General features: G+C 45.7%; 1 protein-coding gene across 1 annotated transcript in view; it reads right to left on the reverse strand.

The window, feature by feature from the left end:
* ACACB (acetyl-CoA carboxylase beta) overlaps positions 1-26950 on the reverse strand; it is a 3851763-nt gene that overhangs the window by 576801 nt on the left and 3248012 nt on the right. The window contains exon 45 of the mRNA XM_069619430.1: positions 9347-9467. Within this exon, the coding sequence (XP_069475531.1) occupies positions 9347-9467 (121 nt within the window). The remainder of the gene's footprint in view (positions 1-9346; positions 9468-26950) is intronic.

The raw sequence follows: 26950 nt of genomic DNA on the forward strand, positions 1-26950 counted from the left end.
AGTTCCCTCTGAGCCACCTCTGCCTATCATCCAGGAGACAAGTGAAAAGCATGGGAGCAAAAAGCGGGCAAGCGGCCATTTACAGGGGGGCGATACCAGAGAAACTACATTCAGTAAACAAAGTCGGGCCAGGCGCGATTCCCTAGACTTCTGCATTAACACTCCAGCAAGAAAGCTGGTAACGACTCACCTGCAAAAAAGAAACTGGACATTTTATCCATCATGTATTCGGTGACAATAGCCCTGGCCCCGTTCACAAAGTTATACGAAATGATTAATGACAATCTGAAAGACCACACCATCATACAGGCAATGATGCACACGAAATTGATCTTCTTAGAAGGCTATATTACTGCCTTGGATGAACGCCTAAAAACAAACAACCTTGCCCCAAACGAACAACTAAACTCTGCAGTGCTCCGAGCTCAAGATTCGTCCCCCACTTGCCCAAAAACCCAAGCACGGCAAACTACCTCAACAAAGATCCTACAAGATGATGGGGAATTTCGCACTGACCCCATGGTCGTAGTAGATAATTCTGAGCAAAGTGAGGTAATTCATATCAGCGAAGATTCACCACCCAGAAGCCTTCAAAATCAATCGCAAAGTATTGGCAAAGACAGAGCATACCCAATATTCTCTGCACCAACTGACAAGCAGGCCGAAAACATAGAGCAGGCGGCAAACGCCCCCCCAACGCTCCAGCCAAAGAAACGCATGACAAAAATAAAGGGATTCCCCACCTCTCATCATGACTCTAGCCTTGTCCTTCAGATTGTCAACCCAAAAGGAAACCAAAAATCCCCAAGAAAAACAGAAGACTTTTTAGCTGATGACCAACGAACATCAGCCAACACCTCGAAAATGACTCACCAATTAGCAAACCGACCAGAAACAAGCCCGACTGTGCGAAGGAAAAAAACCTTCCTCTTCCTCGACCATCAGTTAGCCCTCTCTTTTGCACTTTGGAAGAACGAAGGAAAAATCTCACTTTCACTCCAAAAAGCAAACCAGTCAACGACGGCTTACGGAAAGTATCGTTCTCCTCAAGGAAAAACTCACGCCCTCCAACATGTAGACCGTCTGAATCGGGACACAGGTCTGAACACAGAAAAAGGGGGAGAACCACCAGCAAAGATTTTCCCTTGCAGGCCCCTAAACAAAAATGTTCAAAAGTAAATCTCGTCCTGGGGAAAGAAAGACCACAAACTGTTCATTACAAATCTAGAACTGATAGCTACCACGACCGACCAAAACCTACCGAAAACCCTGTGTGGTCCTTAAAATTAGAACAATCTGCAGAAAACCATGATTAAATTATCCTCAACAGACAAGGTGTTCTAACTTTGTTCAGACTTATCCCAGTACTCAGGCAGATTAAATCAGAAGATCGTGGACCCTTATCACTCCAATCAGAGAGCCAAGACCTACTTGTATATGACATCAAAGAGGACTTACACTCGATTATCTAAAGAGGCTGACAAATTATTAAGATTGGGCTATCTGGTGACAGGAAAAACACAGGAGCACCCACATAGGAGGGAAATTACCACACCTAAAAAACAGGAGAGAGAGATGTACACAGGCTTCGGACAAAAGAGGTAACAAAACTCGCTCCCCAGTCAACTCCAAAATCAACCAGGACTTGTCCCAAACTTGAAGAGAGAGCGAAAGAGGTCCAACAAATGGGATAAAGACAGCTTTAAAACCTAGCACAAACACACCCAATGCAATGAAAAAGAACTCTCCAAAAATGTCAATAACACAAATCCTGAGCAAAGACACCACAGAGGACAAAAGATCGTCAGCCAACTCGTAAGTAAAAGAAAATCTCCAGGGTATCTGGTCCTGGCTCCCTAAAGCCCTCTCTAAAAACCAAAATAAATAGCAATCCGCAGGTCGGCACATCGACGACAGTGACATCCCTTCAGTCGACCATACTTCAACTGCAATAAAACTCTGCTCATGGAACACCCGAGGACATCTCCAATTGACCATTCCGGGAGACGCAGAGCTAGAATCTTACGATGTAATTTGCCTACAAGAAACTTGGTTAACCGACAAACCCATCTTAGAAGGCTACGATCTGGTCCTGGCACCGGCTAAGAAAGGCCTGTTAGGCCGTACCTCTTCTGGCCTCCTCAAGGCTTGCAGAAACGGAAGGGGCTTGAAAATAAAAGAAATTCTGCTGACTAACCTATCAATTCTGCTAGACCTCTTAGAATGGGAAGGCTTGCCAAAAACCAAAAATACAAAAATAGCAATGTTAAATACTTTCTGGAATCCGGCTACTAAAGATTCAAAAACATACTTATCTACGATGGAAAAAACAATTGACGACATACAGTCGTCGCGCCAGGTGTCACACCTCATAATTTGCGGAGACCTCAATGCAAGATGCCAAAAGTTCCATGCCTCTGCCGGCAAAAATCAGAAACCGATCGCAGCATCAAAGAGAGGAATCCTTTGGTCTAAATTAATGTCTTCCAGACATACGCACAATCTTGATTCCACCTTCAAGTCAAAAGACTGTCCACTGACATGGGAACAGGGCTCCTTGTGAGCAACAATAGATTATATCTTTGTATCTAGCCCCTTCCTGGAAATGACCACAGCTTTCGATGTCCGCAAGACGGCTGACAGTGACCAAAACCAACTAATAACAACTTGGTTGACCTTGCTAAACACTCCCAAACATGAATCTTTCGGAGTAGAAGTAAACAACCAGGGAAACAGGCTCAAACTCACAGGAGCTGCAGTCAAAAAACTGACACAAAGATACTCCGAAAGAAGACAGCTGGAAGCATCCCCTGAACCAGACAACGTGTCCCTGCTTGTGCCGTTTACTTTGAAAAAGAAACCATCTTTCACTTCTGGTGTCTCTCACAAACACACATATGAAACACAGTTGGCAAAAAAAGACGAGAACTGCGTAAAATGAAAAGAAAACTGAAGAAAATGCCATCCAGTCAAACGGAAACTAAAATCATAGAAGCAACCAGAAACTACCGATATTGGGTAAAAAAACATTGTTTCCATCTTTACCAGTAAGACGCGGAAAACATCTTTCAAGCGATCTGTGGCAACAAAGCCAGGGAATTCTGGTCGCTTATAAAAACTGCTACACCCTCAAAGAAAAACTCAATCATCAACTCCATGGGGGAGCAGAAATGGATTGAGCATTTTTCATCTCTCTTCAAACCCCCCTCGCAGTTAGACACAAGTCGAAAGGTTAAAAATCCATCCAGATGGTTTTCTTTTGAAGACCAAGAGGAAATCTCTGAGCTCCTGAAAAAAACAAAACACTCTCGGCCCGGACGGGATATCCAACATGGATCTTAAAACCAACCCTACTCAATGGTCAAATCTCCTAAAAAAGATCTTTATGAGAGGCGCTCAATCAAAATCCATCCCTCCATCATGGACCAAGGCAACCATTGTTCCCATTTACAAGAAGGGGGATGGCAGTGATCCCTCAAACTTCCGCCCAATAGCTCTCTTAGATTGCATTGGAAAGGTCATTGGCGCCTTATTGCTGAAAATATTTCAAGCCTGGGCTAAGACAGCTCCCTACCATGAGAGATTCCAAACAGGATTCAAGAAAAAAGTTGGAACGACTGCCAACATTCTAACCATCAGTACCCTAAAGAGTAAGTTCTTAGAGGGTAAACCAAGAACATTTGTGGCCTTCATCGACCTCTCGCAAGCGTTCGACCTAGTGGATAGGTCGCGCCTTTGGTCAAAACTTGAAGGGTGGAAATGCTCCAAGGAGATCTTTCTGCCAATAAAAGCTCTGCACACGGACACAACACTTAGAGTGCGTGTAACCCCTCAAGGTCACCTTTCTGCAGAAATCCCCACGGCAAGAGGGGTGAAACAGGGTTGCCCCCTCGCTCCCGCGCTGTTTTTGGCGTACATGGGCAACTTTGGCGAAACTGAAGACCTCACCAAAACCTTCCTCCCAAAATTGGCCAATGCACAAATCAGTCGACTCATGTATGCCGATGATCTCATCCTCTTTGACCAGACTGAGATAGGGCTCCAAAGACAAATAACAAATGTACACCATTACACAGTAGAAAACAACCTACAAATCAACAAAGAAAAAACAAAAATATTGGTCCTGGAGTCCGCGCCAAAAAGATCTGAAAAATACAAATGGTACCTAGAAGACACCAAGATTGAAAAAATAAAAGAGTTTAAATACCTCGGCGTATTGATAGACAGTTCCAAACAAGAAAGCGCGATGCAAGAATCCCTGAAAATCTAAATCAAAAAGCTGGCTGCACAAGGTAAAGCAATAGACTTGAAATTTGGTAAATTTTCGACCATTCCTGTGATCGAATTTTACAAGAAGAAAGTCGTGCCTTCAATCACATACGGGGCAGAAGCAATGCCCTTGATACCAAAGAAAGTTTGGCTAAGGCTTGAAGGCCTTTTCTGGAGGACAGTCTTGTCACTACCAAACTCAACTTCGATGCCCGCAATACAGTGCAAACTCAGTCTCCTCTCCTTGCTGGGTACAATAAATATCAACTCGGTCCTCCCTTACCGCAAATGCATTTCCCAAAATGGACAAGAAATGTACACATTGGTAAGCGAAGAAATGAATGCAGACACAGTGAAAATGCTTACAAGCTGGAAAAAAGACAACCTGGCGCTACTGAGTTCAGTTGCTTGCACGGAAGACGACCTAATTACAAATCCGGTCAGAGTGACCAAGAAACTGAAAAATCTTGACTGGTCGCAAACGCAAGAGGAAGCAGCCTCAAACAAACTTCTAGTACACCTTCCGCCATCATCGTGCAAAGTCAACAAACTCCAGAGATACATAAAGACATTTCCAAGCAGAACATGTAGGAACTACCTCTTCAGGACAAGACTGAACATAATTGAAACCAACAAAATTCGCCAAATACAAGGAATCTCAACTTCAAGTGAGTGTTGCCTTTGCGGTGAAGAAAAAGAAATGATCCGTCACCCGATCTTGTCGTGCCCGAAAAATCATTCGATAAGAATAGCATACCTTGACCATTTTCGGCTTGACGACCGGTTCGACAATGACCAATGGTGGCAAAGACTGATCAGAGGGGACAGAACAACCTGGCAAATAGCCCTAGTAAAGATCCTACAAGAAAAACATGAAAATGATGGGCTGATGCCCTAGGTATCTTTGAAATCACAAGAAAAAACACTTTTTGTAAAGTTCCATTTGGAAAACACACAAATAAATGTAAAAATAAAAAATAAAAAATAAATAAATCCTCAACAAATGTCTCCATAGGACCCTTGCATGCTGCCTCGTGTACTCCAATTATACAAACATTATTTTGCCTCGAGCGCGACTCAAGGTGCGGTCATGTCTGTTGACCTTATCTTCTCCCCACTTCTGGTCTCTGCCTCATTATGCGGCTGCTCTCTTTCTCCAGCTTGGATTTTAATGAGCCAATGGTGGACACAATATCCTCTAGCTTCCTTTTTACTTACATGAAGCCAATTTGCATTGCTGCCAGCAGATGATGCTCACGGGCATCTCCGGAGGTTGAGCCATGGTCGTCATTGGCGATAGGATTTCCAGGTCCAGAGGCCTTTGCCGGAGTGTTAGTGAATTAATCCATGGGCCCCTTCTTTTTCCCCCCCAAACCCCTTTCATCATGATTTAATCTTATTGCAGGCGTTGATGGAACCCTAGACTCTTGTACGCCAAGCAATTGAAGTATCTGGGTTACAGGACCACTTGGGGCAGGTGGGTGCGATTGTAAGAAGTCTTTTACTGGAGCAGTCTTTCAATTCCCAGGCAATGTACTCCCATTCCAAGCTGCAGTCAAAGATGAGAATGCTGGGGATTCAGCCCAGTACCAGCCATAGTCAAGAGGGCCAAACACAACAGGGTATAGCGTTGGCGCCCACAGCAAGAGAGTCAACCACTACACCGCAATCTGTACGTGGGTATGTTAAACCCTGCTCCCGGGTGTTGGTCTAATATGGAGTTACAGGCTGCTGAAGGATGTTTAGACCATATATTTACCTTCAGGAGACCTTCAGAGAGAGTTTGCTGTGTTGGCTATGGTACCAGCTTCAATTCAGTCTAATCAATGCGCAATCCAGTGGGTCAGTATATATGTAGCACGGAGGTATTGGATTGCAAGAAAAGTATTTTCAGTGTCATGCAGGTATCAAAATGTAGGCCGGCCCTCTCCACCAAGCAGTTAGTCAAGCCACGGGGTGTCAGCATGGCAACGCATCTCCCGCGCTTATATCATATATTCAGGAAGAACTCAATGCATCTGGCAATGGCCATCGGGGGCAGGCAAGGTGCCATGAGTCAGAGGCAGCAAAGCAAGCCCAATCGGTACCCACAAATGAAAATGAAATGCAGCGTTGTGCATGGTAATGCACCCCTGTGCAGTGCGGCACCAGACCCCGTTCCACATGAGCCCACTAGTCCCTGGCGAGTGTAATGTTGAAGGAGAAAACGCTTCCGTGAAGTCAGCAGCACAGATACTCAAAGCGAGCAGTCACAGGCATTTAGCATCATGCGAGGGCTCCTCGAATGCACTACACTGCATGGACATGATAGCACACAGTCAGCAGTATAGGTCCCAGCCCCGTACCCAGCTCACTGTTCGCAGTGCCGGGTACTGCTGGCCAAGCCTCCTCCACACGCGGGCTGCGCAGCTCTGCGAACTGATATGCCTGGAAGTGCTGGTCGGCTGCAGCTCCTCCTCACTCCGCCTCATTCTTCAATGGCTCCCAGCTCAGCCGACACAGAGCAGATCCAAGCGAATCTCGGACTGCAGATGCTCTGATCTGTCAGCCGCACACAGGGACCAACGGCCCTCGGATCTGTGGTGCGCAACAGGATCTATGTTGAACCAGAATTTTATTGGGACTGGAACTCCAACTCAGGCTGCCATCTTTCTTGCTGCTCAGCAGCGCCCTCAAATGTTCTTTCTTTCTGGTATTCGGTAACCGCTTGTGGTTTACTATTGTTCACTTCCCCTTCTCTGGGTATTTCTATTAATCACTCTTTGTCTATAGGCCCGCCAGGCCCATTTGTTATTTGATCTGCTTTGGCGTTCTGGTTCGTTTTCGGAGCGTTGCAGCGCTTAACCTCCCTTCTCCCGCTCCTTTCCGAGAACCACGTACCTGTTCCTCTGTGTCCTTTGTTGGGGGGAGGTGGTCGCACCTCCACTTTGGAACCTTGCTTCTCCAGTTGTCGTTCCTTCCTTCTTCGTGCCGGTTCCTCATTTCAGGCACACTGGTCTTATCTATCGGTCGCGGGGTGGCCTCTCCCTTCAAAGGTTGGAGCTTCCAGCACTCCTGGGCATAGCAGTGTGCTGCGGGCTCTCCGCCCACCACATATGCATTGTGGTCCTGCCTCCAGGGTGCCAGCTCTGTGCTGCAGCAGCGGTGTCTGCTCTGCACTGCTTCTATCCAGCTGGACAGGTTTCAGCAGTCGACTCGCTCTGCCTTCAGCTTCCCTCCCCAGGTAAGGGACCTTTCCCTTATATGTCTCTCCCTGTAATGGGAGACAGGACCGCATTGGTCTTGTGGTTCAGGCCTACAGGAGCGGTCAGCAACACAAACATATTTAAAGGCTGTATTCCTTAATATTGCTTTCAGTTCCAAGATTCACAACAACCATTTGGAACATTGGTGGTAAGGGATGTGTTGCGATTTCTTCACTGCAGAGTCCTTGTCCTCCAATGGGGAGCAAACCGCAGTGCGATCCTGTTTGGCCAATCACCTACGGAGTATTTTACGTATAGACTCACCTCCCTAGTCTCAAAAGGTGGGGAGAAGGAACGAATTCCCTGGATTCGCCACATTTTTGAAAAATGTTTAATTCATCAGAAATATATAGATATTAGGGGTGTTGTCTTCCATTGTGGTCACCAAACATTGGGTTAGTGTTTTAGCCAGGTTCAGACTCAACCATAAATATGCTGAAAGTAGCCCAAGGCCTGTTGCATAATGACTGCACCAGCAGATAAATACATCCAATACGCGGAGCCAAGATACCAAACGGCTGGGTGCTGGAGGGACATCAACATGTGCCACACAGTTAACCTAAACTCTTACAGATGCCCCGGGCAGAGCCAGATGCAGCACCGGTGAGGCAATGGCAGTCGAAAAAGACTCAGGAGGAGTGAGATATTGTCTGTGCTGTCAAGTGAAGTAACACTGGGGGCTGCAACGGAAAGTAGCAGGGCTTTCTGTTGAATGTTTTGTCAATATAGACTGCCTTAAAGCATCCAAGTTAGACAAAGAAAAGTTTTGAAGGAGATACATACCACCTGATCTTCTCAGGGATACAGACCATGACCCAATCACTTCCTGGTGACTTTTAGTGCTTCAAGCTGTTCTATGGGTACGGGAACAGGTCGCCTTGTGCTGGTTCTCCAAATCAAAAGGATAACTGTGGAGAAGAAGAAGATTCACTCAGAGACTGGGAACTCCGACGGTTTTTATTTTTGACAATTGCTGCTTCCACCTCAACTAGGAAAAACACCAGGTCACAGAGTTGTCATGCTGGGAACTAGTTCCAGTGCATGAGGGTGTTTAACTGCTTCCTCTGCCTCTGCTTATTTAACTGCTCCTTCACCGGCCTTTGATGCAGGACTAAGTAAGATAGAAAAGTACCTGTGTCATGATGTTCGCCAAGCCACAGCACGCAGCCCAATTGTAGAAACCGGAAAGGCATCTGCTTCTTGTAATTCTCGAAAGTTGAACCCCAGGACTTGGGGAAGGCATAATAAAATCAAAAAGAAAAAAGAAAAATTTGGAGATAAAAAGATGACGTGGCAAGATTTTGGAGTGCTCTCTGTGCCGTTTGGAAAAAGCAAATAGGTATTGTGATATTTAGAATATTAATATCAAGTTCTTTTATAGTGCTTCCCACAGATTCTACCTGTTATAAGCAGAATAATAATTGCTCCTATCATTGTCCAATTTAATGGTAATTGTTTGACCAACCTTAAAACGATGAAGAGATGAGTTGGCCATATTGGAATTTGTACCTGTGATTGCAAGTGGCAATGTGGTATCCACTCACCTACCTAATCGGCTTCTATAAAGCAGGTATTACAAATCACATGCCAGTAGAGCACATGATGAAGTGATGGAGCTGAACTGAAGGGGCCTGGGCACAACCCTATACCACTTGGCAAAAGTATAAACTCATTACAAAACAAGACAAGGGCTCACAACCCAGTTTGAAAAAGATAAGAAGTACGAATAATCAGTGGCCTAAATTGCTGAGAGCTGTCAGGTCCACCTACGTTTGAGTCTTTGAATGCATAAGTGAAGAAATATATGCATTATAAATAACTTAATTACATACTTGGATTAGGTCTTCCAGCAAGCATCCATCGTGGATCATAAGGTGCTTTAGAAGGGACAAAATCAATTTCTCTTTCAATCGGATCCTTTGGGGTGATAACAGGAGCCGGGCTGCGCTTGTCCTAGATAAAATAAAGGCCAGCAGTCATTGATTACAAAGGAGCAGCTATGCAATTTGGAATTGAAATGCAGAGAAAACAGAGTATAATCAAATGATTTCTATATTCACAGTCAACTAATAGATCAGTCAAATTATGTGACTATTGAGTATTAGACTGTCGGATGGATGCACTTTGGAGAAAACAGAACATAAACAGCTGCTACTTGATAGAGACTACACAGGGGTTGAGTCCCGGACTCTATAAAAGGCCCCAGTGGGCCTAACAGGGGGGCATCGGAGGAGAGGTAGCTGACACTGCAGAAGGGTATAGCAGTGACTAGCAGCCCCGCAAACCAGCATGCACCCTGCTAACTCTCCCCACTATAGTAGAGGGAGAGGGGCGCCCACACGAAGCACAGGTGGTCAGTCGGTAATGGGGGGCGCGACCAGCCGACAAGTGCATACAATGCAGGTAATTTAAACAAAAATCCTCACGTTGGGGGGAAAGTTCCAGTTGGTTTCTCTTGGTTTAAAGGTTGAACAGTTTTGGGGTTGAGGGGGAGGGAAACAGATCTAAGGAAAGGGGAGGGGAAAATGCCATGCATTGGAGACAGCTCATTTATGAGCCCCAAGCAATAATTACAATGACTACAAACAACACGTCAAGGGAACATGGAAGAGGGAAAGGGGATGGTGAGCAACTGGGAGGGCAAGCAGGGAAGATAAATTTCCAACTCGGGGCAAGGCACGAAGCAAACAGTACCATCAATCCGGAGGGGCGGAAACAGGACCATGGTCCGGGGTCAGAGACTTCTCACGTGAAATGGGGAACCACACAATAATAATTTGGAATGTGAGAGAGATGGGTGAAGGTAAGAAAAGAAGGGAATATTCGACTCACTAAAGAGATTGGGGTACAAGTGGCATTCTTGCAGGAGACACGCCTGACTAAAGCAACATTTGACAAGGTAAAAGCGGCAGGGGGCGGGGAAATGTGTGGGTCACATTTTTCAACCACGCAAGGGGTGTCCTAACTTGGATAGCTAGGGGGACCCCGCTGCATGTCTCTAAAGACATTTGAGACGAGGATAGGCAGACATTAATCCTTCTGGGCACCCTGGAGGTACTGGAGACCAGTATTATAAACTCCTATGCCCCAAACATAGACAATGACTCATACTTCCTGGGGGTGGTAGCGACGCTGCTGTGGGAACACATGTATAGGGAGACGACAGGGCGAGGGGGGAGATTTTATAGATTTTTATAGAAGTGTATATATTTTAATTGCCCACCAAACCCACAACTGGACAAGTCAGGACCTGGGGCGACATAAGCTAATGGCAGTGCGGTCGCTGAAAAAAGCTATGTTAGATATTGACTTGATAGACTTGTGGTGGGAATAGAGAGGTGATAAACGGGGCTATTCATTCTTCTCCATTCTCCATGGCACTCACTATCGTATAGATCGCCTTCTGGTGGGGAGAGATCATTTTATGGAATACAGGCAAACTGTTTACCTGGGGAAAACACTGTCAGACCACGCCCCCCTGAAAAGCACACTGGTATGGGGAAGAGGAGGTGGGTGATACCCTTGGGGAGGCTCAGGACAGAAGCACTTATGGACAGGGCCTATAGAGAGGACATAAGACAGGCAAGTGAAGAATATTTTGACCTCAATTAAAACACGTTTAAGGTGACTATTCGGGGCAAGTGTATAGCTACCAACCATGGCATGAGGACTGAGCTCCTATCCCGCCTAATACGCTCCTGGGATAGAATACAGGGGTCGGAGAGAGACCTATCTCAAGGCTCAGCATGCGGGGCAGAGCTACTAAGAGAAAGAGGGATGAGAAGTGAGGCACAGGGATTCACGATTACGCCCGGTATATTCAAAGGATTCATGAGTAGTGGATAAGGCAGGATGTTTATTAGCCTGCCTTCTCAAGCAGGAATGACCCAGAGACATAGAAACTCGAATAGTCACAGATAAAGGAGAGGAGATTACGACACAGGCAAGCATTAACAAGACATTATAGAACTTGTACACATGTCTATATACAAGTAGAGGGCCACAGGATAGGGAGATGGAGGATGTGCGAGACCAAGCCCACTTGCCAAAACGAACTGCATTAGCGTTAGAGGTTCCAATAACGATGGGTAGATAAGGGTGGCAACTGCATATTTGGGGACTGGGAAGTCGCCGGGGGAGTTCATGGGGTCTCCCTGCAGAATTGCATGCAGAGTATGTAGTGTTCCCCAAACTGAAAGAACTGTATGAGTATGCTTTTCGGACTGGTAGAAAGACCCACACAGATGCAAATCGTACCGTCCCATCTCGCTGCTCAATGTGGATGGAAAATCCTGTGCAAGGTTCTAGACAGCAGGCTCTCAAAACAAATCAGGGGGCTGGTGCATGATGATTAGTGCGGCTTTGTAGAGGGGAGAAACACTACAATTAATTTGAGGTATTTACACCATGTTCTGGAGTAACTGGGGGGCTTAGACAGGGAGTTGGCGGTGGTAGCTATAGACGCTGTCAAAGCATTTGATTCAGTGGATTGTGAGTGGCTCTTTCAGGTGCTGACTAGAATAGGAGTAGGCCCGATCATGCAGCGATGGATAAAGCTAATGTACAACTCCCCCTTAGCGAGGGTAAAGACGGATGGCAAGATCTCTCCCAAGTGGCAACTGGAGCGGGGTACACGGCAGGGCTGCCTCCTCTTTCCTAACCGGTTTGCCCTTGCACTGGAACCCCTGGCAAACATCTTTGGGGACCAATTTCGAGACGTGGGAATCATGGTGGATGGGAAAGTTCATGTGATTTCCTTTTATGTGGACGACACCCTCCTATATGTCCATACCCTGAGCCTGCACATCCCATACATGATGGAAGTAATGACTAACGTGGGGAGACTATCAGGCTGGCTTCTGCATTAACAGGGATACATCAATCACATTACCCTTGGGTGCCTTGAGAGGGAAAACGCATGTAGAACTACCAAAGGTGGGATGCATTGGGAGACAGACTCCTTTAAATACCTGGGCATACACATCCACCACAATCCCATAGACACATTCCAATATAACCTGGGCAGCGTAATCTCGGACTTAGAAGACAGAGTCAAATTCTGGGGGAAATTACTTCTTTCACTGATGAGGGAAATAGCAGTCTGGTTTTGAATGACAGGCTCAAAAAGATGTGCAAGGACGCACCTCAATACACTGGGATACTTGTTTGAAGGGGGCCTTCTCATGACGTTCACAGAATGGGCTCAAAAATATCATGCTGGAGGGGCAGTTTTCAAATTTCGCACGGCTAACAAGGGCTCTAGCGGGCAAGAGGGAGCTCATAACGGATAAACCCCCGGTCACCACAGCTCTCCAAGCTATCCTTACAATGGGAACAGAGCGACATATGGTCACAAGACCATGTGCAGCACTACACAGGAGTGGTATACTGCCTCCCCTAAAAGTTAAGGATAAGATGGAATGGGATTTGGGTACACCGCTAGAGGAAGAGTGGTCCAAGGTCTGCACGAAGATCTCAAATGTTTTGCGTAACGCCCGTTTTAAACTAATCGAATGTAACCTCTATTCATTGGATGTACATGATGGCACAGAAGTTGCACATGATAGATAAAAAGCCCCACACACTTGTCTGAGATGTAAGGGCGGGAGCCTAGCTGTGTGGCAACGCGCGGGTCTTGGAAGCAAGACCACGCTGAGCGTTCGAATCCCAGACCGGCGCTTGGAAAAAAAACTAAAAATCAAGCATGTTACATATGACAATGAAACTTGCGCCTAGATACCTGTGGGTTATGTGCGCTGCAAATAAATCCAAAATAAGGGTGACTGCAGATTTTGGGCATATCGCCTGGTTATGCCCATGCATCACACGTTATTGGGAGGTTGTGATAGAGCAAATCAATGAACTTTTGGGAAGAAAGCTGGAATGTACACCCCGTGTATTCTTATTGGGTCTGCACCTGGGGGGTAAAAGAAAGAAAAGGTAACACTCAACAAAATCGCAGTTTTTTACTGGTTCTATCAAAATGCAGAATGGCTATTGAAGTGGGTGGTGGGTGGTGGCGGAAAAGGCCATAGTGAGAGCAGAGAAGAGAGGAGGACTTGGACGCCCTGGAACTACAGTGGGGCACTCTCCTCAACAATCTCCAATCCTCACCTATTGATCACCCCCTGTTAGAGAGAATTCTCCAGAATGGCTAATTTCCCTTACCTACTGAGTCCCTCAGCAGCTTTGCTGGATTTCTAGGATTTTTTTTCACTTGGTAAGGGTGTGAGCCTTTTTTTCCTACTCTTACATGTGTTTTGCTGTGTGCATTTAACATTTTGTGTTCATAGACTGTGGAGCCCACCTACTCCATAGCATCATCTTTTTACTGTGTGTTACACAGCACCCTCAGTGCAGTAACACAGGGTTGTCTTTTAGACATCCCATTTCCGACTCCATTTTTCTGGGACTGACTACTGTCTCCCAGAAACATGTAAAGTTGCCATTGACTTTATTAGTCTCTTTTAAAACTCACAAACCCAGTTCAAACTATCTAAAATAGAGTTCTGGAAAGGGTTAATACTTATCCCTTTTTGTGTGTTTCTCTTGGAGCATTGGTTTGCTCCCTTTATATTAAGACTTGGCTGGTGGCAGTGGTAACTACCCTATTTTTACAAGCACATTTATCTTAAATAACCCTGGTATTGTTTTAGGCTATCTTGGTAGCCTCAAACTTAAGCCCGCTAGACCATATACGTTTTTATACAGTTCCGGCTGGGTTTATTCGCTATTTCTTTTTGTAAAAGTCTTTCTCGTGTTTTACTCTGCGCGCCAAATCAGTTTTGCCTCCTTTGTTCGCTGACCTTTCGCGAGCTTCTACACAGAAGCCCTCGTTAGGCGCCTGTATGTCTGGGGGGGGTCAGGATGTGAGGGAGGTGTTTAGGAGTCCCTGCAGACCCATGTCGCACTCTGATCTGATTGGCTGTGGTGACTGTCCTGGCGGGACAGCTACCCTACTGTGTGATTGACAGCCAGGCTGTGTGAATGGGGGAAAACTGCATAAAAAGCAGGTCTCTGGGTCTGGAAAGGCAGAGTCACCACTGGAACAAAAGAACTGAAGAGGAGCTGACAGAAGATGACCCCTACAACGACTGAACCGCCCGGTGAAATCCTGCTGCAGGTCCGAATCTTCATACTCCGACGACAGGGAAGATCTGCAAGGAATCTTCTCCCCTTGAGCTGGTGGGACCAACCAGTTCACCCAAACTCTAAGCAAGGCTCCTTTCTCTGGTCGAATTTGCTGTACAGAGCTACAGTGAACCAGATAGCCAGAAGGAATGGACCCTGCTTGCGTTTTAAGGAGCGCACCTTTTATTTGTTGCTTTGCTCTGCTGCTGGTTTCTTCCCTGGGCAGTGCAGGACCCTCCAGGCTTCCTACTTTGTGTCAGTCTGACAGTCGCTTCCAGAACCGTGAGCCTGCAGGTTCTTTCAGGAACGTCCGCCTCAGCTACAGCCTTCTTCTCTATTTAAGGTACTGTTCAAATCCGGTTGTTCGTTTCGTCCAGCCGCAGTGAAAGTGTGTGCAACATTTTGCCAATCCGAGGGCTTGTCCTTCTCCATTCTTTAAACTAACTTTTCTGCCGACCAACTTCATCCGGAACTCTTGGCAAAGACTTAACCGCAAACTACCTTGAACTGTGTGATCTTGAGCACAAGACTCTGACCCATTGACTTTGGGCCAGGCCCTGTTTGAATCTGATTTCCTCAATGTAGTTCCTTTTTCTAGATTGCCCTGCTTACTTACTTGTTGGTGTTACTCAATTTCTGCCTAACTTTGTCTTTCCCATCCTTTTAAATTGCTGGAGTGCCATTTTGCTTACACTTCATTTTGAGCCTAACTCGTCCAGAATCTATGGGGAGTGGTGTGGTGTATTAAGAGTGTGATTTTTCAACTGCTTTACTTTAGTGAACTGTTATACAACTGATGTGTAAATAAATGTACATTCTTTTACTCAGAAACCTTGAGTCAGTGTTTGTTTGAATCATAGTAATTGCGTTCCTTTTTGTAACTATTGATGTTGCTCACTTACTCTTGAGATAAGTCTGGCTGCTCAGCCATCGCTACCACTTTACTGTGTAGTACAGGCTTGCACCAAAGGTGAATTTGTACTGTCACTTGTAGTCTTAATTGTGTGTGGTGTTCCGAAAGCGTACTGCATATAATTCTGCCTAATACCCCCCGTGAGGGAAGGAAAGTGTGGACATAGAGATAGGTGTGAGAAACCTAGTTGTATTCTACCATATAGAGCCCAAGAATGCTCTATTCAGCTGGCCACGGGAGGGCCGTTGCTTTTGGATCCCAACCCTGGGGGTGGACGAGCGAGGGAGGATTACCTGGGTAGTGGAGTCGGGGTTGTGATCATGAAATACCCCAGGTGACATGCAGTATCCCAACAGGATAATAGGCAAGGAGGAAGAAGTACTTGAAGCCTTTATGGGATATGCAGGCCCCATTTGCCCCAGGGGCAGGGGAAGGAGGGAATGGGACAGGAAATCAAGTTCTATGGTTGGCGTGTTCTATTCAAAATTCAATAAACACATTTCAAACAAAAAAATAAACAGCCACTTGAGATGAGTTCTGGTGTACCATCCAATGTTCATACTGCTGTCATCAAATAGGTTAGTAATTACCCATCTCAGAGCCACCTGGGGAAGAAACCCAGAAGGGTCATTTTCGATGTACAACACATGTTTATTTTCCAACCACTTCATTGCAAAGGTTTTCAATTGGATTCCATACAGCAGGCAAACAAATTACTTACCTTCAGGGATGTTCGTTCTGGTGTACACGTTGATTCCTCTCACATGTTCTTCATCTTGTGAAATATCCTCCCGGTTGCATTCAGCTCCAGAAATGTTTTCTTAGTGGAGCCATACAGCTCCTGCATCGGTACAGTCCTCTGGTCTGCACCATCACTGCCAGGATGACATCAAAGGCATATGTGATTGGAGCCACAAGTGCCATTTTCTGACCAATTTTCCTCAACAAGGCAAGGAGTAGCAGAAGAGGGATCAATTTCAGTCACTTGTGAAAAACCTTTTTACAATTGGATTAGTTCACACACAAATGGAAGGCGGGAGGATGATAAGGAATATGTGGGAGGAATCAACGTGTCCACAGAAAGAAATTACCAAAAGGTAAATATTTTGTTCTTCTAATGAAGCCATTGTTCCCAAAGATTACCTATCTTGTGAAAGATTCCCAAAACTTTAATTTAGAGGAAAGGAGGCTGGTAGGGAGTACATCAGGTTAGAACAAGACATTCTTAACCACTCACCTTCCGACTGAGGCATCGTCTTTGCTTAAAGAGTCAAACATATAATGCTTGGTTCAGAAATGAATTGACGCCCATGTCACTGCACAGTAAATGTCTGCGACTGGGACACTGCTTTGTATTGATGACGTAGCTGCTACACCTGTAGCTAACTGTGTCTGATGCCTTCCGGCATCTCATTAGCCAAACCATAAGACTGTTGGAATGCAAAATATCACGCACCTGAAAACTGTCCTCTTGCAGATAGCCTTCTGATTTCATGGGGCCAGAGAAGCCTACAAACAATTGGTTGTCCTGTCAAAAGTCTTTTGTGCCAGAGAGGTAACATTTGAATGGCCTGGTAGGGTCCACTCTCAGACCCCTCTCCACACACCTTTGAAGAATAAGGCAATGGGCAAAAAGTAGGTAAATGCACTTTCTGTCTAATTGGACACAAACGCATGGGCTTGAAAGTGGAAGTCCCATGCTGGGACCACAAAATGTTTTGGAGGAACAGATTTAAAAAGTCCTTTTAGAAACTATAAGCTCATGTGCACTGTAAAGCTGGACCCTTGTTCGGGAGTCCTTCAGAACACAGGAAGGGCCGCTGCATAGACTTTCATTGTGTTTACATGTAGGCCTTACTTGGCCAAGGAAAGCAAAAACTGAAAAACTGTGCCGGTGGAGCACGACAACAGATCAAGCTTTCTCTCCCGGCACCAACTAACAACTAACACCAACTAACAAACTTTCACTAGCGACATGCGTATATGGACTTGGTGGACGGGAGGCTCACAGACAGCATCACGCCAAAAAACTACTCAGAAAGATCCCAATCCTTGTACCTCAACCTCTCAACACCCAGGCATGTCGGTTCAGTTTCCTGGCATTGGGGTGAAGCACCCCGTCTCTTGATTGGGTCAATAGATCTTCTGTTCAAGGGATCTTCGCGGGAGGAACCAGTAATCACGTCCCAGGCGTGAGGGCAAGTGTTTTTCCCACAAGCGTTGGCAGTTGCCCTGAAGACTCGGACATCCGTGCTTTCATCAGGACTACCATTCTCAAAATCCCAAAGTCACGTGACATCAGCACGCTTGTCAGGAGTTTGAGCCAATGGGCGCTCTTTTCGGAGACAGCAGAAATGAAAACTGCATTGAAACACTGGTATCATTGCTTCTCAATGTGAAACACGGGTTCCCGAATGGTGTGTGTTTCGCTGCTTCAGTTTCCCTTACAACCTTCCTGTTTGTGCTTTCTGTACTATAGTCCTTGAGATTATGAGTCCGATCTGTGTAAGGACTTGGTTTTGTTCCTGTTGTTCTTTTTCACATTGGCTTCGTTATTGCACTTGCTATTTGTATTCCCTTCTCAGTCTAGAACCCATCAGTCTCTCTACTTTCCTACTCTGCTGGGTCTTCTTGTCATCAACTTACAAGGCACCTAAGTGTTTCATGTAGTGAGCTTCGTAGTGCTGTCAGGATTAGGCCTTGGCGTAGTGTACCTTGAACTTGTTGCATCGGTTTCATCCGTTCAGGGGCTGCGCGGGTGGTTGCCTGATTTATGAGCATTGTACTAGATGGTAGTTCACTCAGCTACTTTTTCTGGCATCTTGTGAGTACTCCTGGGACATCAGGACCTCAGTTAAGACTATTGCAATCACTTGTTTGTAGAGGAGGGTGGTTATTGTTTGGCTGTACATCATTCCTTTTTAACCGTGTCTGTCCTGTTCTTTCCTCAGCTAGGGGCAATTGTGTTTGTGGATTCCTGTAGGCTATCCTGCCATTTCACATAACATCTTAGCTAGGGTGGGTTATCAGTCCACTCTGACTATAGCATTTAGGGGAATGTCCACTGTCTCAGTGGGAAACTGGAGGAGAAGCTAACACCATCAGCATGTCTAGCATGATCGGCTAAAAGGTTCTCAATGTGTAGTAAGGCACCAAACCTTCTGGAGCAAAAGGTGCTGCACTTCTTATTATAGTTAGTCACAACCAGATCAATCTGGGGTCTCCTCCAACTTGTAGAAGATCTTCTCAATTAACCTGCTCAGCTCTCACTAGTGCAACATCCCTATGAGAAGACTGGGTAGTGAGAATGCTGGTGAGGTGTGATGCTGCCACTGTTACCTTGTTCTGGATCACGCAAAGGAGTATAGCTTCTCTGCACAGCTTGACACCACATCTCCCATTTTATTGATATAGTGCATAGCAGTGTTGTCCATGAAGACCTGAACAGTTAAACCTCTGATGGATGGTAAAAAGTATCACAATGCTAGAAAAACTGCCCTGAGTTCCAGGAAGTTGATGTAGAAGGAATTCTCCAGGCTTTCCCACAGACCGTTCATTGAAATATCTTGAAAATGAGCTCTGAATCTCTGCAACTATGGTCAACAATGAAAACAGCTGTTGGAATGGGGCCCTCCAAAGAAAGCTGGTGAGATCCATAGGGAACCTGGATTATGTTCCTCTCAGAAATCACTATGGAGACTGTGATGCTGGAAATGCTTTTGGAAGGACAGGGACTCCTCGTCCTACCACTTCTCTGTTGGTGTTTTGCTTGATGTTTTCTGCACAGGAGTACAGTTTGGACCCCTGGCAGAGCAGCTCTTCATCTGTTCCTCTTGATGAACAATACTCATGGGGGTACTCGTATGGCACCCATGGGTAGGTGTCCACCCTTGTACCGCTAGTGTATGTTTTTGGGCACCTGTTTGTTGCCCACAGAGCAGGGTATGGGCTGGTGGCAGCTACATGCTGACTTGCCAGTGGCTCCGAGTGGCCTCCATTTTTGGGACATCCAAGCCCTGCCATATGGATTCCTGAACAAAGGCAAAATGGCCACTGTAGACTCTTGGTTTCTTTTACCTTTATCCCTGGTTTCTCAAAGTCCTGAGAAGCCCTGGATCTGTTCCCATCCTCTGATTGGATGTTGGGTGGAAGGACCATATAGGGCTCTGGATGTTGCTCATGCCAGACTGACTGCAGCCTTCCCAGGGACTGCTTGTTGTGGGTACACCCTAGGGTTGAAACCTATATGAATGGGAAGTAGAGTCAATTCACATGCTGTGCTGTGGGTGTCTGGTTTTGGTTGTTTGACACAATGCCTGTGGTCTGCCTGAGCCAGCCCTGACAAACTGGAATTAATGCAGTGTGTGATCTGAAAGGCTGGGAGTTGCCTCCATGTCACGATAAACCGTCCTTGGACCCTGCAGTGCTCCTGGCGTTTGTCACAGTTCCTTGTTCAAACTATTGCACTTTCCAAGATAGTGCCATCCTGCCTTCCCGAGAGCTGTCTTTCTCTTCCCGATCTCTGCCTGTACTTACCAACCTACTATTCGCTTCCTTGTTACTGTTCCGCTTCTCTGCTCCTGGAACAGTGCAGGTTTTTTCCCTTCATCTGAAGGGGATTTTCTGCTTCCCTCTGCAGTTTCCTCTGCAGGTTACCCTGTCTGGAGTATCAACTCAACAGGCAGGGTGGGTACTAGAGACGCTCACCCATACCTCTGTGACACCCTGTCACATCTGATGAACCAGCGTAGTCAGTCTCCAGGCACACCTCCGCACAGGAAGTCTCGGGCAGCGCAACTACTGATACTCCAATACACATTCACTGGTTGGGTGTCTGGTTTTGGGTGAATGGCCCGAATGCCTGTGAGCCTGAATGGATACTGCCTGATGAATGCAGTAGTGTGGAATTGGCTTGCTGAGCCTAGTTCGGCCTGAGCGAAAGTTGGACATTTGTGTATAACAAGGGATCCCTCACTCGCCTCCTTATTAGAAGCTGAAGTCAGATGCCAGAAGAAGAACCCTGGAGTATTCTTGAAGCATCAATCCTGAATCCAGCTGGAGGAAGAAGTCTGCGGCTGCAACTCTTCAACAAATCTAAAGGCTGCTTTGCTGATTCAAGGATTGAACTAGAGAGGACCTGGAGAGGCGACCTCTTCCCGTAGAAACAAGGGGACATAGTGCAACTGCTTCTCTTCATCCTAAGTGTCCTGGAAGCCAAACCTGTGTGTCTGCCTTCCTGCAGAGGTATCTTCTTTGGTCCTAAAGAGTGGCCAAACATCTTAAACCCTAGAAGTCCACCACGAACGTCCAGGGTCCAAAAGTTCTTCATGACCGCTGGAAATCCAGATTGATGTGTATCGCCCAGGAGAGAGGGTACCTGGGCATAGTGCTGCATGACACCCGGAACTTGCCAAGTTTCAACCAACTGAAGACATCTTCAAGGGGCACTGCAACCACAACATCCATCCACTTTTCTTCAGCTGAAGGAGTCCAGTATCGCTTGCTGCAGAGAAGTGCCCGCTGGTGGGTTTTCCACCATTCCAAGCCGAAGATCGAGTCCTGAGGGTCCAGACTTGGTGGAGATCTCCAGAGCAGTCCACTACTCAGGTCCAACTCACCAGAAGCCATCCTGTCATCCATGCTGCAGCAGTATCACCTTAGAACTGAACAGCGGCAAATCACGAACTGAAGAAACCGGACACCTACTCCTGCCATTGCACCCGCCGCCACCGAAGATCAACCACAGAGTTTTCTCCTCCCATGTGATCCTCCCTCATACAACCGCCGTCAGGATCAGGCAGCCGCCGCCGTCCCCTAGCCACGTGGGAGGAGGTTAGCGCCGGGGAATCCGTGATGTCCTTCATTGGATTCATCACATATAATTGAAGTAATAATAATAATAAAAGGTGCCTTCAGACAAGTAATCACCACAAAACATAAGCATGCGTGATTTATAGAAAAGGCAGAGAAACTGTCTATGAAGGAAGGCTGACGTATGCACTTTTTTACCAATTGCGACAAATGTCTGCAATACACCACCTTTCCTTGGTGAAGGTTATGACATTTTTTAAACATTCCTTGGAGAGTTTACTTATTGTAACATGCAAGTCTGATTAAGAACATTGAACCTACGACCACAAAGGTTCATATTAATTTGACAAACACTGAATCTACAGCTGCACTTATGAGAGAAGAGTTACTCATATCCGCTGGCAAGTTGTTTTTCTTAAGCTTGGACCCCATAATTTGAGAATAGTCAAATGTGCCAATGATACAGTCTTAACAGAGCAAAGCCACATTTGGGTCCAAGATGGAACAGACTCTGTGGCTAGTTAATGGCAAGTCAACAATCCCATAACAGGGTTCGAAATTGAGGTTTGATGAGCTGGAGCTAAATCCAGCTCCTGGGTATCAGGCATCACCCAGTAGGAGCTACCTCTGGGGTACCAGGAGCTAGTACATACCTCTACCCCAACCATATAGAGAGTATTAGTACAGACACCACCCTCCAGTCTTTACAGAGACAACATTCGCAGAATTGGTTAAGGGACCATGAAAATGCAGGATGCCTCAGGTCCTAACATCCTCAGGAAAATCTGCTAGCAAGATTTTCTTTTTGCAAATATTTACCCTGCAGAGTAATACAATCTTATCCTGTCTGTCCTGAGCCTCCCAGTACTACTGCTGAACTCACCTAGGATTTTTTTTAAACTAGATTTGAAGGGGAGTGCGACTATTTTCATCTCACTGCCCTCCTTTATTCACTTTGTTGTGTGTACACTGGGCATCATTATGAGTTTGGTAAATCCACCCAGAAACCACCAAACTGTATTTCCGTTACCGACACTTGGTCCGGTGTAATTACCGCTGGATTACAAGTGGCGGCAACTGTGTTAAATTCCCCATTCAATAGAGGCCCATTGGGCTCCATGGGGGGGATTTGCCAGTATTACCGGCCCCGGTAATATCGGGGTCAGTAATAACAGCAATTTTTGGCTGTAAGGTACCCGATTTACCAGCAAACTTGCAGTTGGCCGGTGCAGTAACGCGTTGGTAAACGTCATTACCGGCACGTTATTACAGCACATGCCAACTTGTAATGGTTCCAGTCAGGGGAGAAAATTACCCTTTGTTTGGTATCCACGTTTTCCTATAAGGCCTTTTTTTACAGAGTTGTTTTGGGTGCACTGGGCAGGCCATGAGTCTAGCAGTCCAGTAGTAGTCTCCTTTTTATGACATTTGTGTTTTTAATTTTGCAGGTAAAACAATCACACATGGAGTGCTGTGGTGCCATTTTGTGTACCCTTTCCTTTGTCTTAAGTAACATTTATATCACTTTACATGCGTCCCCTGGACGGGCTGGTGGCAGTTAAATGTTTTCCCTTTTTTGCAGGTGCGCTATTGGAAGCTTCCTTTTTAGCCACAATAATGCACCAAATAGGACCATATACACAAAACGGCATCTCTGCATGCGTTAAGTGTTGTTAAAGATGGACTACCTTTTGTTGGCTCTCCTACATTGCCAGGTGGGGAAAGGTCCCCTTTCTTCTTTCAAACTAGGTGGGCTTCTTACAGAAAGCCGGTAATTAACACCTTTGAAGCTAGAAACCCCCGTAAGCTCACCGTAGAGGATTTTGCCCCCATCCTCACTGAAACACTAGAAACAAACTTAGTCACCAGCAACAACCCTAATATCATAGCTGACTACTACCATAAATGCCTCACCATTAACGAAGTAGCACCTACCACAACCAAAACGCGATGTGGCGATAAAAAGACTCACTTCTGGTTTGATGAAGAATTAGCTTCCCTAAGAAGGACCAAACGTTCTCTTGAACACGCCCATAACAAACATCCCACCCTCGAATCCGCCAAAGCCTTTAAGGACGACAATAAAAGTTATAAAACACCCATTATCTCCCACAGAGCCAACTCCTTTTACACGCGCATCAGTAATGCCTCATCAGACTCCAAAGAACTCTTCTCTATTCTTAGAGAATTCGAAAATCCCATTCCAATCACGTCCCCTGCCAATTCCAGCAAAGAATGGTGCACCACTATACAAGATGTACTTGTCTCCAAAATTGCTCTATTACAAAACAAAATGAGTACCAAAAGACTGCTATTAACAGACAAAAATGCCCTATCGGCTAACCCCCTCCACACCTCCATCAAAAATACTAACTCCCTATTCCAGTTTGCACCTGTCACTCAAGAACTAGTGTTTGATACTATCTCTAAGTTAAAAGCCTCCAATTGTGAGGGGGATAATGTCCCGGCTAAACTAGTCAAAGCCTGTGCTTCCACCCTCACCCCTACAATCACCAACTTTGTCAACTCCTCCTTCAATACCAACACAGTGCCAGCCAGCATCAAAGAAGCATGGGTCACCACACTTCTACAAAAAAAAAACTGGACCCCACAGTACCTACTAATTATCGCCCGATAACAACGGTCCCTTTCTTACTGAAACTCATAGATAAAATAGCATACACACAAATCCAAGCACATCTTGAACATAACCAGCTCCTCGGAACCAGACAGTCAGGCTTTAGGCCTAATCATAGCACGGAAACTGCCCTTCTGGATCTCAAAATCCAGATGGACACCATCAGAGATTAGGAAAACTGCATACTCCTGCTATTAGACCTGTCCGCCACATTTGACCTTGTGGACCATGATAAACTTTGTACCTCACTAGCCAACTATTTCAACTTCTCCAATGATGCCACTATGTGTGCGAAATCCTTTCTTGCCGAACGCACCTCTAGAGTGGCCATAGTGAAAGAAGCTACAGATCTTATCCCAGTCCCCATTGGAGTACCCCAAGGCTCATGTCTCTCTCCCACACTATACAATGCAATGCCTACACGAAGCTCCTCTTCTCAGCATTAGACGATATGGGTGTCATCTACATCAATTTTGCATATGACACCCAGATCCTCATACCCATTTCAGGAAACTATTACCAAGACACCTTGACCAAAAATAAAATCTACGCCATCATCCAAAATTGGATAGCGTTAAATAGCCTCTGCCTTAATGATGGGAAGAATGAAGTTCTCATTGTGGGATCTCCATCAAAAATAGCTGCCCACCAGACTACTCTTCTATTAATATCAACGGTACCTTGATCCCAGTACTCAAGCAAGTAAAAGCATTAGGTGTATACCTAGACGCCAACCTCACTGTGACTAAACATATTAGCATGCTCTCTTCAACTATGGCCTATACAGCCAAACTTATCGCTCTTAGTAGACAATTTCTGACTCATACTAATTGCCTCACCCTGGCCAGGGCCTTTGTATTAACCAAATTGGATTACTGCTAAATTTTATTGCTAGGAACCTCCAACACCAACATCAGTAAATTGCAACTGATCCATGTTAGGGAGAATTCTCATAAATGGCTGATTTCCCTTACCTAATGAGTCTCTCAGCAGCTCTGGATTTCTAGGGTTTATTTTTTCACCTGGTAAGAGTGTGAGCCTTTTTCCAACTGTTACATGTGTTTTGCTGTGTGTGTTTTCACTTTTTGTGTTATCTTGGGCACTGGAGCCTCACTTAATCCATGGCCTCATATTTTTCATGTGTGTTACACAGCACCTTCAGTGCAGTGACACAGGGTTTTCTTTGAGACTTCCCCGACTCCCTTTTCTGGGGCTGACTACTGTCCCCCAGAAAAGGTAAAGTTGCCATAAACTTTATGATAGTCACTTTAAACCACAGACCCAATACACCCCATCTTACATGGAGTATTGGAAAGGGTTAATTCTTATCCCTTTTTGTCTTTGTCTCTTGGAGCATTGTTTCGCTCCCTTTACGCTAAGACTTGGCTGGTGGCAGTGGTAACTACCCTATTTTTCGTACTGCGGTTATCTTATATAAACGTGGTATTGTTTTAGGCTATTATATTAGCCTTGTACATAAACCTGATTGACCATATATATTTATTACGGTTCCTGCTGGGTTTATTCGCCATTTCTTTTTGTAAATGTCTTTCTCGTGTTTTACGCTGCGCGCCAAACCAGGTTTGGTCCCTTTGTTCTCCGTCTTGTCGCGGGCTTCTGCCCTGAAGCCCTCCCTAAGGCGCCTGAAAGTCTGGGTAGGCAGGATGTGAGGGAGGGGTCTTAGGACCCCTGCCATGGGTTCCCTTGGTAACACAAGTCGCACTCCTGTTTGATTGGATGGGTGACTGTCCTTGCCAGGACAGCTACCCAGCTGTGTGATTGACAGCCAGGCTGTATGAATGGGGGAAAACTGCACACAAAGCAGGTCTCTGGCACTGGAAAGGCAGAGTCTCCACTGGAATGAAAGAACCAACGAGGAGCTCATGGAAGAGGACTCCTACCATGACTGAACTGCCCGGTGAAGCCCTGCTGCAGGTCCGAATCTTCAGAATCCAACGACAGAAAAGATCCTGCAGGAAACTTCTTCCCTTGAGCAGGTGGGACCAACCAGTTCGCCCAAACTGCAAGCCAGGACCCCTCCTCTGGTCGAATTCGCTGTACAGAGCTACAGTGGGCCGAATAGCCAGGAAGGTCGGACACTGCTTGGGTTTTAAGGAGCGCACCTTTTATTTGTTGCTTTGCTCTGCTGCTGGTTTCTTCCCTGTGTAGTGCAGGACCCTCCAGTCTTCCTACTTCTTGTCAGTCCGACAGGCGCTTCAGGAACCGTGAGCCTGCAGGAACTACCAGGAATGTCTGCCTCAGCTACAACTCCCTCTCTGTTTTAAGGTACTGTGCAAATCCAGTTGTTCGTTTTGTTCAGCCGCGGTGAAAGTGTTTGAAATCTTTCTCCAAACCGAAGGCTTATCATTCTCTTCTCTTTGAACTAACTTTTATGCCAACCAACCTCGTCCGGAATCCGTGGAACGAACTTTACCGCGACCTACCCTGAACTGTATTATCTTGAGCAAAAGACTTTTGACCCATTGACTTTGGCCCTAAGCCTTTTCTATCTGATTTTATCATTGTAGTTCCTATTGCTCACTTGCCCTGAGTACTTACCTGTTGGTGTGGTTCAATTTCTATGAATTTTGTTTTTCCCTCCCTTTTAAATTGCTGGAGTGCCATTTTGATACCACTTCTTTTTGTGAGCTTAACTTGTCTGGAATTTAAGGGAGTGTATTAAGAGTATGATTTTTAACTTGCTTATAATAGTGTAATGTTATACAACTGAATAGTGAATTAAATGTATATTTTTTTACTTGAAAACCTTGAGTCAGTGTTTGCCTGAATCATAGTAATTGCTGTCCTTTGTGTAACTATTTGATACTGCTCACTTACTCTTGAGATAAGTCTGGCTGCTCTGCCATCGCTACCACTTAACTGTGTAGTACAGGCTTGTACCATGGTGAATTTGTACTGTCACTTTTAGTCTTAATTGTGTGT

The sequence above is a fragment of the Ambystoma mexicanum genome, chromosome 10 (genome assembly GCF_040938575.1).
Source record: "Ambystoma mexicanum isolate Mex_15411 chromosome 10, UKY_AmexF1_1, whole genome shotgun sequence".
Taxonomy (NCBI): Eukaryota; Metazoa; Chordata; class Amphibia; order Caudata; family Ambystomatidae; genus Ambystoma; species Ambystoma mexicanum.